This window comes from Nicotiana tabacum, chromosome 17 (genome assembly GCF_000715075.1).
Source record: "Nicotiana tabacum cultivar K326 chromosome 17, ASM71507v2, whole genome shotgun sequence".
In the NCBI taxonomy this organism is placed as follows: Eukaryota; Viridiplantae; Streptophyta; class Magnoliopsida; order Solanales; family Solanaceae; genus Nicotiana; species Nicotiana tabacum.
Window position 1 is genome coordinate 93743700 of NC_134096.1, and position 13888 is coordinate 93757587.

The 13888-nt window shown below is 34.6% G+C and overlaps 2 protein-coding genes across 2 annotated transcripts; one reads left to right on the plus strand and one right to left on the minus strand.

Annotated features, from left to right (window-relative positions):
• The first annotated feature begins 439 nt into the window (after positions 1-439).
• On the plus strand, positions 440-1225 carry LOC142171976 (uncharacterized). The gene is made up of 2 exons (XM_075235714.1): positions 440-697; positions 764-1225. Exons 1-2 carry the CDS (start codon positions 440-442, stop codon positions 1223-1225), a joined length of 720 nt encoding a protein of 239 aa, XP_075091815.1.
• A 6989-nt stretch (positions 1226-8214) lies between these two features.
• Positions 8215-9054, minus strand: LOC107800218 (uncharacterized). Its single transcript, XM_016623366.2, has one exon. The coding sequence runs from the start codon at positions 9052-9054 to the stop codon at positions 8215-8217; it is 840 nt and encodes a 279-aa protein (XP_016478852.1).
• Between the last annotated feature and the right edge of the window lie 4834 nt (positions 9055-13888).

Sequence of the window (13888 nt, forward strand, 5' to 3'; positions counted from 1 at the left end):
TTAATTTGACAGTTACGGTTAGTCAATTAGCTAAATGGTAGTTTAGTTGCTAGTTGTTAATGAGTTGTTGCCACTCACGTGTATATATTGTAATTGCTACAGTGAAGGAAATCACTTTTTGCATTCCTACATTCTCTCTCAAATTCCAGAACGTTCTCCTCAGCCATGAGCTAGCAGCCTTAGCTCGAGCTTCCTCTCCAATGGCGTCTACACCTCAGTCTCTGAATTTCCACATGGTATCAGAGCAGAGCTCTGTTTTCCGCTTTAGTTCTCACTCAATCTTCAATCGATTTCATAAATTCAATCGATTTCACTGACTCAATAAATCTAGGGTTTCCCAAAATCTGGAAATCAATTTTTCTCCTTTTTCTGCGTCAATTTGATTCATTGTTTTTCTGTTAGAGTATAATTTCATCTCTCTCTTTCAATACTTCAAATCATGGCCGGAGAAGAGGATATTGCTGACCCAACTGTTCATCAATTTGAAAATAACGGACCCAATTTGGTAAGAGATGTCATGGATTCAACTAATCCTCTATATATGCATCCATCAGAAAATGCTGGATCGACCTTGGTACCAATACCTTTTGATGGAGTAGGATATAGTTCCTGGAGAAGAGGAGTTCTGCGAGCCCTCTCAGTGAAGAACAAAATAGGTTTTATTAATGAAAAATGTAGAAAGCCTAATGCTGATTCTGTAAATTACGTACAATAGGAAAGGTGTGATGATATGGTCAACTCATGGATTTTGAACTCACTTTAGAAGGACATAGCAGACAGTTTACAGTATGTAAATGATGCGAAGGAACTTTGGCAGAAATTGGAGGATAGGTATGACCAGACCAACGGAGCTAAGATGTATCAACTTCAAAAGGAAATCAATGACTTGACCCAGGGCTCACTGGACATCACTGGCTATTATACAAAGATGAAGAAGCTTTGGGAGGAATTACAAACGTTGAGTGCGAATACTCAGTGCAATTGCCAGTGCACCTGCGGGGCAAAGGCAAATATGCACAAGGCAGAACAAGATAAGAGACTCATTCAATTTTTGATGGGCTTAAATGAGGTATATACTGTAGTAAGAGGAAGTATTCTGATGATGAACCCACTGCCCATGATAGCACAAGCCTTCTCTATTCTAATTCAAGAGGAAGAACAACGCGAAGTTAGACCACACAGTCAGCTAAGTTTGGAATCTGCGTCATTAAACGTTCATGGATAAGCAAATAGTGGCTTTAGAACAAATTACAATCAAATGGGAAACAAAGCAGGAAATAATGCCTATAGATCAGGGAACAGAGGTCCACGTTTATTTTGTTTCTATTACAAAAAGCCAGGCCACACTAAAGAAAAGTGTTATAGGTTACATGGTTTCCCACAGAACTTCAAGTTCACAAGAAGCAGGAACACAGCATCTGCTGCAAATGTTCATCGAGGATCTCAAGAAATGTTGCGTGGAGAGTTTGATGTAGCTGATAATCGAGGTCAGAATCAGAACCACAATGCGCCCAACTTGACGAAAGAACAGTACAATCAGTTGCTGAACCTACTGGAAAAACTTCACTTTGGGACTGTAGCTGAGACCTCAAATAATATCACAAGTGGAGATGTGAACTTCGCAGGTATATTGGCTTGATGTACTTATGATGAAATTATTGGTGATCTTTCATATAAATGTTCCCATTTACCTGCTAATTTTTGGATTTTAGATTCTGGAGCCTCGAACCACATGTCATATAACAAAAATCTACTCACTAATACTAGAACCTTGCCATACCCCTTTTTAGTTACTCTCCCAAATGGATATAGGGTTAAAGTAACAGAGATAGGTGATGCAGTTCTTAGTCCAAAGCTGACCTTGCACAGGGTGTTGGTTTGTTCCCAGTTTCACGTTTAATCTCATTTTCATTCATTCATTAACATCACAACTCAAATCCATTGTTAATTTTTCTGCGTACATATGTGTATTGCAGGCCCCTTCAATGAAGAGGCTTCTGGAGATTGGTAGAGCAAGGAATGGTCTGTATTTCCTCTGCTCAAAATGCCAATTAGTTAGTTCAACTTCTTTACTCAGTTCTGGTAGTTCTAATTCATGTCACGATGCAAGTATTGTGCAGACTAATTCACCATCTCCATTTCCAATTGTAAATAGCTGCCAGTCAAGCAATAAAAGAGTCTATTTTGGTGAGAGTCTCAGTAGTGATTCTGATGTTATACAAGCTCAAATCACCTTCACTTCCTATTGTAAATAACTACCAATCGGATAATAAGAGAGTTTGTTCTAATAATATTTCTTTGTCTGTCTCAAATCATGCAAAAATTATGTTGATTACTTGTGGCACAACAGATTAGGCCATGTACCTTTTGTGAAAATGAAGGGGATCTGTTCTATACCAGCCAATTTTGCACCCAAACAACCTTTCTTTTGTTCAGTCTATCCCATGGCTAGACAGGGCAGACTTCTCTATCCACAAAGAACCATATCTTCCACCCAAGTATTTGATCTATTACATATAGACCTTTGGGGCCCTTACCACCTTGCCACACATGATAATTACAAGTATTTTTTAACTATAGTCGATGACTGTAGTAGATCTACTTGGATACAGTTATTGAGCTGCAAAAGCAATGCACTAGAAGCTATCAAAACCTTTGTTTGCACGGTTGAAAACCAGTTCCAAATGTCAGTCAAGACCATTAGATCTGATAATGGGATAAAATTCACCAGCAATGAAGCACTGACCTTTTACCAAACCAAAGGGATTATTCACCAAAGAACTTGTCCCTATACATCACAACAAAATGGTGTGGTCAAAAGAAAACATAAAAACCTTTTAGAGATAACAAGAGCTCTATTGTACCAGTCTAAATTGCCTTTGAGGTATTGGGGAGAGTGCATCCTAACTGCAATAAATTTGATAAATAGACTCCCCTCTACAATACTAAATAACAAGTGCCCATTTGAAATCCTCTACAAACAGAAACCCACATGTTCCCATCTGAGGAGCTTGGGCTATCTATGCTATCCTACCACCCTTAAAACTCATAAAGACAAATTTGAACCAAGAGCCAACCCACACATATTTGTAGGATACCCCTTCGGAACAAAAGGTTACAAGGTACTTGATTTGCTTAGTAAAAGGATACACATTTCCAGAGATGTATAGTTTTATGAACACCTTTTACCATTTGCTATTTCTCCTAATCATTCCACTTTCCCTTCAGTTTTACACCTGATAACTTCGAGTCCAAGTTATGCATCCCCTCAGCCCAACATCATAGATGACTGTTATCAAACTAATACTTTGGATAGCTGTCAGCTACAGGATAAGAATCACACACACAACTCTGTCACTGATTCTCCTATATATGTTGATCATGTTGTACCTACTTCCCCACATAACATAGCCCCTGCACCTTCATGTGAGTCACTCATAACAGATGATCTGAATACTGCCACCAATCATGTACCCGATCCTCCCATCATGTTACCAGAACCTAGAAAATCTACTAGGGCAAATAATCCACCTTCATACTTAAATGAATATGTCTACTCCCTTCTAACATTGAAGAACAACTCTCAACATATACATTCACTCAATTCTTTTTTTATCAAAAACCAACATGTCTCCCTGAATACCTTGAGTCAGAACAGTCAGCAGGTTATGAGGAACATTTCACATGACAGTGAACCATGTTCATATGAGGAAGCAGCCATAAATCCTGCTTGGCAAGCATCTATGACACAGGAATTTGAGGCTTTGTATGCTAATCATACTTGGGATTTAGTAACTTTTCCTGCAGGAAAGAAAGTTATAGGATGCAAGTGGGTGTACAAGATCAAACACAATGCAGATGGAAGCATAGAGAGGTTCGAAGCAAGACTTGTGGTTAAGGGTTACACACAGCAGGTACGGATTGACTACACGGAAACCTTCTCCCATGTTGTCAAAATAACAACTGTCAGAACATTAATAAGTGTGGTTGTGAAGAAAGGTTGGGACCTTTTTCAATTAGATGTAAATAATGCTTTCCTACATGGGAATTTGCATGAAGAAGTGTACATGGATGTCCCACAAGGTTTACAAGTTCACACACCAGGTGTTGTATGCAAATTGAAGAAGTCCTTATATGGACTAAAACAAGCAAACAGACAATGGTATGACAAATTGACAGAATCTCTGTGTTCAAAAGGATTTGTGTATTCAACTAATGATTACTCACTTTTCTATAAGAAGAATGGTTCCTTAACTGTATTTGTGGTTGTGTATGTGGATGATGTAATCCTCACAGGGACAAATTTGGAAGTGATCAATGGTTTGAAGAGCTTCCTACATAACAAATTCAAGATCAAAGATCTGGGCAAGCTACATTATTTCTTGGGTCTGGAAGTGCTATATAAGAATGATGGAGTACTTATTTCACAAAGACAATTTGCTACAGATTTGTTGAAGGAGTATGATTGCCTGGGATATACTACAGTCTCTTCCCCTCTTGATTGCACAGTTAAGTTGAAGGCAACTGAAGGATCCATGTTGACAGATCCCACATATTACAGGAAACTTGTGGGGAAGCTCAACTTCCTCACAAATACAAGACTTGACATAACATACAGTGTGCAACATCTAAGTCAGTTTATGCAGTCACCAAGAGAACCACACCTTAAAGCTGCATTACATGTTCTTAGGTATCTAAAAGTTGATCTCACACTTGGTGTTTTCTTATCCAACAGTCCTGACTGCACCTTAAAAGCATATTGTGACTCAGATTGGGCTGCCTTGGCCTGATTCTAGGAGGTCTGTGAGTGGCTATGTAGTTCTGCTTGGAGAGAGTGCCATCAACTGAAAATCAAAGAAACAAGACACAGTTTCCTTGTCATCTGCAGAAGCTGAATATAGATCAATTCGAAAGGTAGTTGGTGAGTTAATATGGATAAAGAGATTGTTGGAAGAATTAACTGATACATGCCAAAAACATATTCCTATTTTCTGTGACAGTCAAGTTGCTGTGCACATGGAAAGGAATCCTGTGTTTCATGAGCGTACAAAGCATATAGAGGTTGATTGTCATTTCGTAAGAGACAAGATACAAGATGGGTTGATCACTCTTCATCACATCTCAACAAATGATCAATTACTGATATTCTAACTAAGGCTTTGACAGGCATCAAACATACCAGCATCCTTGGCAAGTTGGCAGTGAATTCTTCCCCACCAACTTGATGGGGGTGTTAAGATTGACTAAGCATATTTATGTATATGTTGTTAATTTGATAGTTACGGTTAGTCAATTAGCTTAATGGTAGTTTAGTTGCTAGTTGTTAATGAGTTGTTGCCAGCTGTTAGGTTAGTCACACTTCTCCACTCACGTGTATATATTGTAATTGCTACAGTGAATGAAATTACTTTTTGCATTCCTACATTCTCTCTCAAATTCCAGAACGTTCTCCTCAGCCATGAGCTAACAGCCTTAGCTCGAGCTTCCTCTCTAATGGAGTCTACACCTCATAGTCTCTGAATTTTCACAGTGTACATGGACCGGGTTGGTTCGGTTTTTATTCAAAATCAAACCAAACCAATTATATCGGTTTGGATTGGTTTGGTTTTATCAAATGTTTCGTATTTTTTGAGTTTTTTTGTTACATAAATATTATTTCAATATTACTTTGTTAAAGTTATAGATAAAGTTTTAATAAGTGAATATATGTTTAGTAAAAATTAAAAAAAAATGACAAATATATTATCTATTAAAATGCTCTTATGGAAGAGTTTTTTAGTAACACATGATAGTTATTTTCTTAATCGCCTGACAATAATTTTTCGTTGATATATGCTTTCAAGGTTAACCGAATTTAATAATTAAACATAAAAATCAATATGATACCTAAATAAGGATATATTCTATTTAATTTTAAATTATTGAAATACTATTTCAAATTCGAAAAAGATATAAGAAATCTTGTATATGAATATGGAGAACAAAGAGATGACTGGCCCATTTTAATAATACTTGATAAGAAAGTGATACAACCATTATTTAAAGTAAATAAAAATAAATATATTTCATATAAATATTACATCCCATGAGAGGATCCCAAATATTTCTAAATATTTTTTAAAGAAAATTTTATATAAAGTCTTAAAAGTATATATAAAAGTTAAATATTTATATATCGGTTTGATTCAAGTTTTTTTACTCCATAATACTAAACCAAATCAAACCAAACTTTGTCGAGTTTTTTAATCGATTTGGTTTGACTGTTCGGTTTGGTTTGAACACCTCTATCTTAGATGTTAAGTACCAAATTTTGCAACTGGACAAGAAACTCAAAACCTCTATAAACTAGGTACAGAAAAGACAATTAAATCTCCTGCTTATATACCATTACTATTATCAAAATCAAATGTAACTTAGATATGATAAATTGACATTTCCCATCAAATAAGTACTCCATTTTTCTTAATCTATGGTATTACATAAAGTAAGAAATAAATGGAATGCTCAATTATAAACGTCAATTTTCATGCTTTAGTCCAAATCGACGGCAGAAGGACAAACGATCATGGAATCGCTTTAGGCGTTAGGTCTAAGTACATTATTGTACAATCCAAGTCAATGACCTAAGAATATGGCGGATTCTAATGGTGCCTTTTAAGTGAACAGAAACGGATTACTAGTTACTAGTGAATGCATGTGAAGAGTTACTTTTCTTGAGTGGTAGTCATTGTCAATGTGAAAATACGTTAATACTACTAACATTGTAGTCATCTTTTCCAAGTCTCTGACTTCGTGATTCATGATGAAGTCAGGGGATTTTTTTTTAAAAAAAACAAAGACGATAAGGGGATTTAAGGGTGGTAAATGGGGTGATTGGGGGTTGGACTAATTTTGGGCGGTCAAAATGGGCGGATAAGGACTCTGCCCACAAAATACTTGATCTGAGATTGACCGGATCAAGATAGGCTAAAATTTGGGTCATAGCCCAACTCAATAGCCCAACTCAATCAATTCTTACAAAGCTTTAATTAATATGTGTTGTTTTCTTTTATTTTTTTTAATTATTAAATAAGATTTTTTTTTTGTTATGATCATATATAACATATCAAACAAAAAAGAATTACTTTAAAGATATTTTAATAAAGTTGCTCATGAATCAATTTGGACCCAAAAATCCATCCAAGTTTAGATATGCTGAAATGAGTTGGGCTGGAAAACAATGAGCGAGCCAATGAACGGGCAAACCTTGAGCCAGCCGGATGGATTTGGACTTAAATTGACACATGTAAGGGGATTCAACTCTCTCTCACACACATATATTGAACATTTATTGAACTCTGCCCCTGTAATCGTGACTGCAAAACCTAATAAAGTTAAGATATTAGGGATTTATTGAACATTTTCCTGTACCCAGCTGGTATAATCTTGTCATATTATCATTTTTATATAATATTTAGAAAATTCTTAAATCAAGGCTGGATTCAATAGTATATAGTTCTTTTTTCATTGTAGTTGTGAATTGTTTATTTATGGTAGCCTACCAAACTTTTGATTAGCTAGAACGTATATCATTATGGAAGTAAGTCGTGAAGTGGAACAACGAGTGGAAAAAAACTGTTCAACCAATTACCATTAGTTTGGTAAACGCCACATAAATATAAAAGGAAAATGTGAACAGTAACTTGTTCTATGTTCTAATCGAATTAAGCAAACAAACAATGCAAAATCAGCCATAGAACTGATCATTATAATACACCTAAAACTGGTGTTAGAATTGGTAGCTCAGATATTAGGTCAGGAAAATCAAATACTCTCCTCCTGTTTCAATTTATGTAATTCTATTTGATGAGAATGAAAGTTCAAAAAAATAAAAATAAATAAAGAGTCATCAATATTTTGTTGGCGCGGTTTTTTAGCTCCTGGTTTTCCGGAAGAATTGACGAACCACGATCTTTCCTCGAGTCCCATCTCACAACCAAATTAAATGCACTTTCAATTGGGTAAAGTGATATGTATTCATTTACACCGACAATTTTGGGAAAAAGCGTTTCTCGTAATAGTAGGACTATTTATTACTACTACCAGTAGAATTTCCTAACAACTAAATCGAAAATCGATCAGTATCGCAGCACATGCTCTTCATTTAATTAAGATATATTCGCATACACATAATTAATTAATTAATTAATTAATTGAAGGAGTAAATAGAGTTTGCTAGAAAGGTGGAAAAGTTCTCCCTAAACTGTTAACATTTGCGAAAATACCTACCAGATCTTGCCGATACGGTAAGTATGATTTCCTCTTATTCTTATCCATTTCCTTTGCCGCCGCTTGGTTCCGTAAATAAACAGCCGCCGACGAAGATGCCTTCTCTCCGACGTTACTACTTCCCTTTGCCTTTAATTTTCCGGTTACTTTCGATGCCTCAACTGAGTCCTTTGTTTTGGAAGTTTCGTTTTTCGTTCCTTTTTCCTGCGTTAAAAATACAAAACTGTCCTTCCCGTCGCTATTACTCCGACGCATCAAATCTCGAATACTCCACCGCTTAAACGCCGATCCTGTTGAATTACTCTTCTTACATCTGCTCGGTGAAGGCTCGGTTATCTGCGGTTTCCATACACAGTAGGTTCCCGGAGGTACACTTTCCAACTCATCGACCTCCGATGACGACGACGACGGCGGTTCGCGATCTTCTAAAAACAAATCCTTTAACGAAACCTGGATTGAACTATTGGCATTTTCCGACGATTCGCCGTCAACGCCGCCTTTGTGATCTACGTCATAAGAAACAACGTTTAGTAACAGATCGCGGTTGAAAACGGGGAAAACAGGCTGGATTTGACGGTCGTAGAAGAATTCCCCAACCGAAGCTTCTGGATTTTCACATACCAAAGAGAATTCAAAATCATCCTCGCCAGCGTTCGCTTCCACCTCCGCCTGCTCCGCCACCTTAGAATTGCGTTCAATTTCATCGGAGATTTTAGCGGCAATCTCCGCCGCTCTATTTGAGGAATAGCTGCTAAAGCTAGGGCAGAAAAATTCTTCTTCCTGCATGTGGTCTGGTCTCTGTGAGTAACTAACTGGTGCACGTTTAGGGTCTCTGTAAGTTACGATCTTATTAATGGAGAGAGAATTAATGCGGACTGTTTCAGGCTTTCCAGCTGGGGTTTTATACGAGGGTTTTTTCTTTTTCTCTTTTTTTAAAGAATTTTAAATTTGATGAGCTAAAAAAATATTTATAGAATTAAGTCAATAATCTATTAATGAACATTTATTGGTAACTTACCATAAATGTAACTTAGCCTAACAGATGTCTAAATATTTATTACACTTTTAATACATAATCGTACAACTTAACTTCTTTTGGAAAAATATCTTATGTCTGCAATTTAAAGATCGTAGACAGATATTAATCTTTTCTTAGGTTCCTTTACACAAATAAATTGTTAACACTAATTGATTTTAACGGGATGACTGTAAAAGATTTTCTTCTAATTTTTGGACTACGATGAGCTTATGAATAGAGAAGGAAGAAAAGGTTGGGAAAAAAAAAAGAAAAGTGTCTTTAATTTGGATTTGATTCTTATATCTAAGTGATATAGATCTCCAAGTAGGGGTGTTCAGGGGCGGCTCAATGGTATTTGTGGCCTAAAGCCAAACTTCAATAAGGGACCCTAAAATTTTTGTTGTAGAAGAAAATTTATAATTTTATTTGAAATTTTTTTTTTCTAACTTTTTGAGATGCGAAATTATTAATAATTTATTTATAATCGATTTCTTCTAATAATTCTTTTTCTATTGATAAAGAATATGTTTACTAATTAATATCAATAGATCTCTCAACTTTGTATCTATATTAGTCCATTGACTAGGATCATATATGTTCCTAGGAGTATAATTATCCAACTTATTTAGAACTTCTTATTTTTCTTGAGGATATATGTTAGGTTTCTCGCCAACTTCTCCTCCTTCCTCTTCTTCTTGAATTTTATTATTCTCTATCTCAATTATATTAGTGATTTGTTCATCATAAAATCTTTCACATTTTCTGATTTAGAATTTTTACTATTCACTACAAATTTATCAAGTGCTCCTTTTTGGGATTGTATTAGAGTTTCAATCCTTTTCCTTTTTTGATGTTTTGAACATCCACATTCATATTTTCTAGTTGGACATATTAAAACTCTAATAAATAACTAAAAAGACAATATATACTTACAAGAAAATATATCCAAAAAAATTAAAAAGTAGATGCAAATAATAAAATATAGAACAATCAAACCTGATTCAACAAATAAATAATTTGATAAGCTTTTGCTACTTCAAAATTCTTGATGTAACGCCAAAATACTTGAGAACAAATAAAATAGATGGTACTTGTGTTCTGCTCTTTTATTTTGTGATACTGACTGAAATGTAGAGATGGTCAAAGGAACAATAGAAGAGTAAAAGTTAATATACTTTTGCAGATAAAGATAAAAGGAGATAAAAAGAATGTGGGCCCATTTATAATAATGATGGTACATAAATGAGGCAAGATTGTGGAATGTTCACGCGTAAATAAGGCATGAATCCCAAAAATATATTCCTTTTCCAATAGTTCTCCAACGGTCTCCTTTCCTTGAAACTTGCATTTTTTTTTTCTTTTCAAATACTTAATATTGTTAAAAAAATGGACAAATACATTAACTGTTAGAAAATTTTGGGGCCCCTACAAATAAGGGGCCCTAAGCAACGGCTTTACTTGCTTGGCCATTAGGCCGGCCCTGGTGGTGGTAAAATGGTTAAAAAAAAATAATTATCCACCCATATTATCCATTAAAAATGGGTTGTATAATGAATTTTTTAAAAACTGATCAAATATGGATAAGAACCATATTATCCACTTAAAAATGGATAACCAATGGATAACTAATGAGTTTAACTTTTACATTTGTAAAGCCTCAAATTGAGAATTTTTCAAGTTTGGGAGACTAGAAATTCTTTCACAAATTACCATATTCATATTATCCGCCGGTTAACCCTTTTTTATTCGTATTAAATATGAGTTGGATCGGATAGTTTATTTATTTTTTGTTATTTTCGACTCGCCTATATCCAACCCGACCCGCCTATTTGCCGCCCCTATCTCCAAGGGGTTTCGCGTTTTAGTTTTAGGTATGAAGAACTTTCATCTTCTTGATGTAAACCTAAGTTATAGCCTGTTTGGCCAAACTGGAGAAATCAACTTATTTTGGGAAGTGTTTTTTTAAAAGTGCTTTTGAAAAAAGTACTTTTGGAGAGAAGCAGTTTGTGTTTGGCTAATCACTCTGAAAAATACTTTTGAACAATAATTTGTGTTTGGCCAAGCTTTTCAGAAAGTGCTTTTAAGTATCAAATTATGAATAAGGACATGAATAGATTTACTTAATAATTAATATTATAAGTAAATAAATAATCTTAAAAAATTATTATTACAGGCAATAATTAAATCTTTTCATTTTATTTAAGTAAAATATGAAAATAAAATTTAAAAGTACTAAATTCTTTTAATATAAGTTTAATATATTAAAAATCATTCAACAAATATAAAAGCATTCACCCCTAAAGTCACTATATATTAGAAAGTTATCCTAAAAATAATAAAAAATATTTATACATTAATATCCTAAGTATTAGGTTTAACGATTATTTTGACATATACTATATTTTGTTAAGGATATTTTTGGTGAGAAGAAAAGTCAAAACTACTTCTGCTTCTGTTTTTGGGAAGAAATATTTTTTTCCCTAAAAAAGCTTGACTAAACACCTCAAGTTAGATAAAAAAAAGTATTTTTTCCTCTTGAGAAGCTTGGCCAAAAAGACTATTAGTCCAATAAGTAAATTTCGATAAATAGTAGTAAAGAATAGTTGTGATATAAATTTAAAACCAGTAAGCTTTTTTTAAAAATAGATTTTTGCCGACCTCTAAGTAATTTTTATTTTGTAACTAAAAAGTAACTTGACAGTGGAAAATTTTCTCATTGTTTAAACGTAAAATTCGTTCTTCTTTCTCAAGTTAGTTGTCAGTTGACGTTTTTTTGGCACGTATATTTATACTAATTGAGAAGCGTGGAACTAGTTTTCCTTTAGTGGATGACAAGTAAAAGAAAGTGGTTTTCCTAGTTAGAACCACTTCACACGTGGGCATCAAGATTTTTTGGGTGTTTATGCCATTCATAAAAGGTAAAATATTTTTTTCGGTATTACATTCGATAATATACAAGAAAGCCTAATTTGATGTGCGGCTGATGCATCAATGACTAAATCAGTTGAATTATTCCTGAGGTATTCAACTATTCATCATGTAAATATTCAAAAATAGATTTAGACGAATCACATCAAACATTGGTTAGAGGCTTGTCATTTTCTCAAACTCTTTCTAAGTATGGCACAACGACAATATGTCAGTACTAATATTGAAATAAAATAAATGTGGAAGAAAGCTTTTGGATATTTTCGAATTTAAGCAAACAATGTAGTTTAAAGTCACTAACAAAATATAATGATAATGCTTAAAATGTATAAATATACAATTTATTCGGAGCAAAGAAAAAGTACCAAACTAATAAAACGACAAGTGATGAAAAGGAAATGCGACAAACGTATCGGTGAAGACTGAAGGGGATATGGAGATTTAATGATCCTTGGCTAATTTTTTTGGTTCCTATATGGTGTTCGGTATTAATTTGGGGTATTAACTAATTTAGATTCACGTCGAGGCTCATTGTATTGGGTAGAATTAATTTATAATGAATGATCAAATAATAGTGTGACACGTGGAACCGAAGACAGAGGAAGGTGAATCGGAGCACTCGGGAAATCAATGTTGGGAAGCTGGGTCCGACATGGGAAGGCCCCTACCGGATTTCAGCTGTCACCGGTAAAGGATCGTACGAGTTGGTAAATTAAGATGGAGTCAAATTGCCTAGCAATTAGAATGTGACTCACCTCAAAAAGTATTACTGCTGATGGATCCTACCAATACTGAAAGTATGTGCTGCACTATTTTTTCCTTTGATCAGTTTTATCCCAATCGGATTTTTCTGACAAGGTTTTTAACAAGGCAGCAATGAAAAGCATACAACGAGAGGAGTGGCATCGACAAGGATAAGACCTTTAAATGACGAGGCATTGAAATGATAAACTACCACGGGATGATTAAATAATCTTTGTCTCGATGGCAAGTTCCTAACGGGAAGCAAAGCTTGCCATCGAATCAAAGACTATTCAACAGTTCACAAGTGTTTCACCCAACGAAGCAAGACTTCTAGTATTCTAATTTGCATACTTCGCATTCGAATGTTGGGGGGAATAGTATAAGATACGGCTACAAGATTGCCATGAAAACCGGGGACTGCAAGAACCGGGAACAATAATGTCTCATCGAAATCGAGGACTGTATGACCAGCTCCATATAAATAAGTTGTACAAGTTAGGCACATGTATTGGCAGTTTCTTTTTTTTTTTTAGCAAATAAATGCTTATGTATTAAAGATAGAAGGAACAAAATAAAGTCCTTTTATTTTTAACTTGTTTCTTGTTCAAACGATGAGTTGATTTTATCATTTGAAAGTTAACAAAAAATTTTGAATTCTTGTGTCATAACTAACAGGATATGTCCTCTTCTAGAGCACCGTAAACATAAGAGTGCCCTCTCTTATGAAACTCTCATAGTAAATGGTTGATTCCAGGAGAATTTATGTCCGAAATCAAAAGCTGTCGGATTACAATTTACCCGAAACTTTAACTAATTTGACGCAAAGAGAATATATCTTGCACAACACTTAAGAAAAAATCCTATTTATTTATCAAAGGTGCCAAAACCGATGAAAAGTTTGGCATAATTACAAAAGTACAAAGAAAAGCA

Excerpts from the sequence above, each read along its gene's own strand:
- LOC107800218 (XM_016623366.2), bottom strand. The coding sequence starts at position 9,054 with ATGCAGGAAGAAGAATTTTTCTGCCCTAGCTTTAGCAGCTATTCCTCA.
- LOC142171976 (XM_075235714.1), top strand. The coding sequence starts at position 440 with ATGGCCGGAGAAGAGGATATTGCTGACCCAACTGTTCATCAATTTGAA. Across the intron at positions 698-763 it reads GAAAGCCTAATGCTGATTCT|AAGGACATAGCAGACAGTTT; the intron begins GTAAATTACGTA and ends AACTCACTTTAG.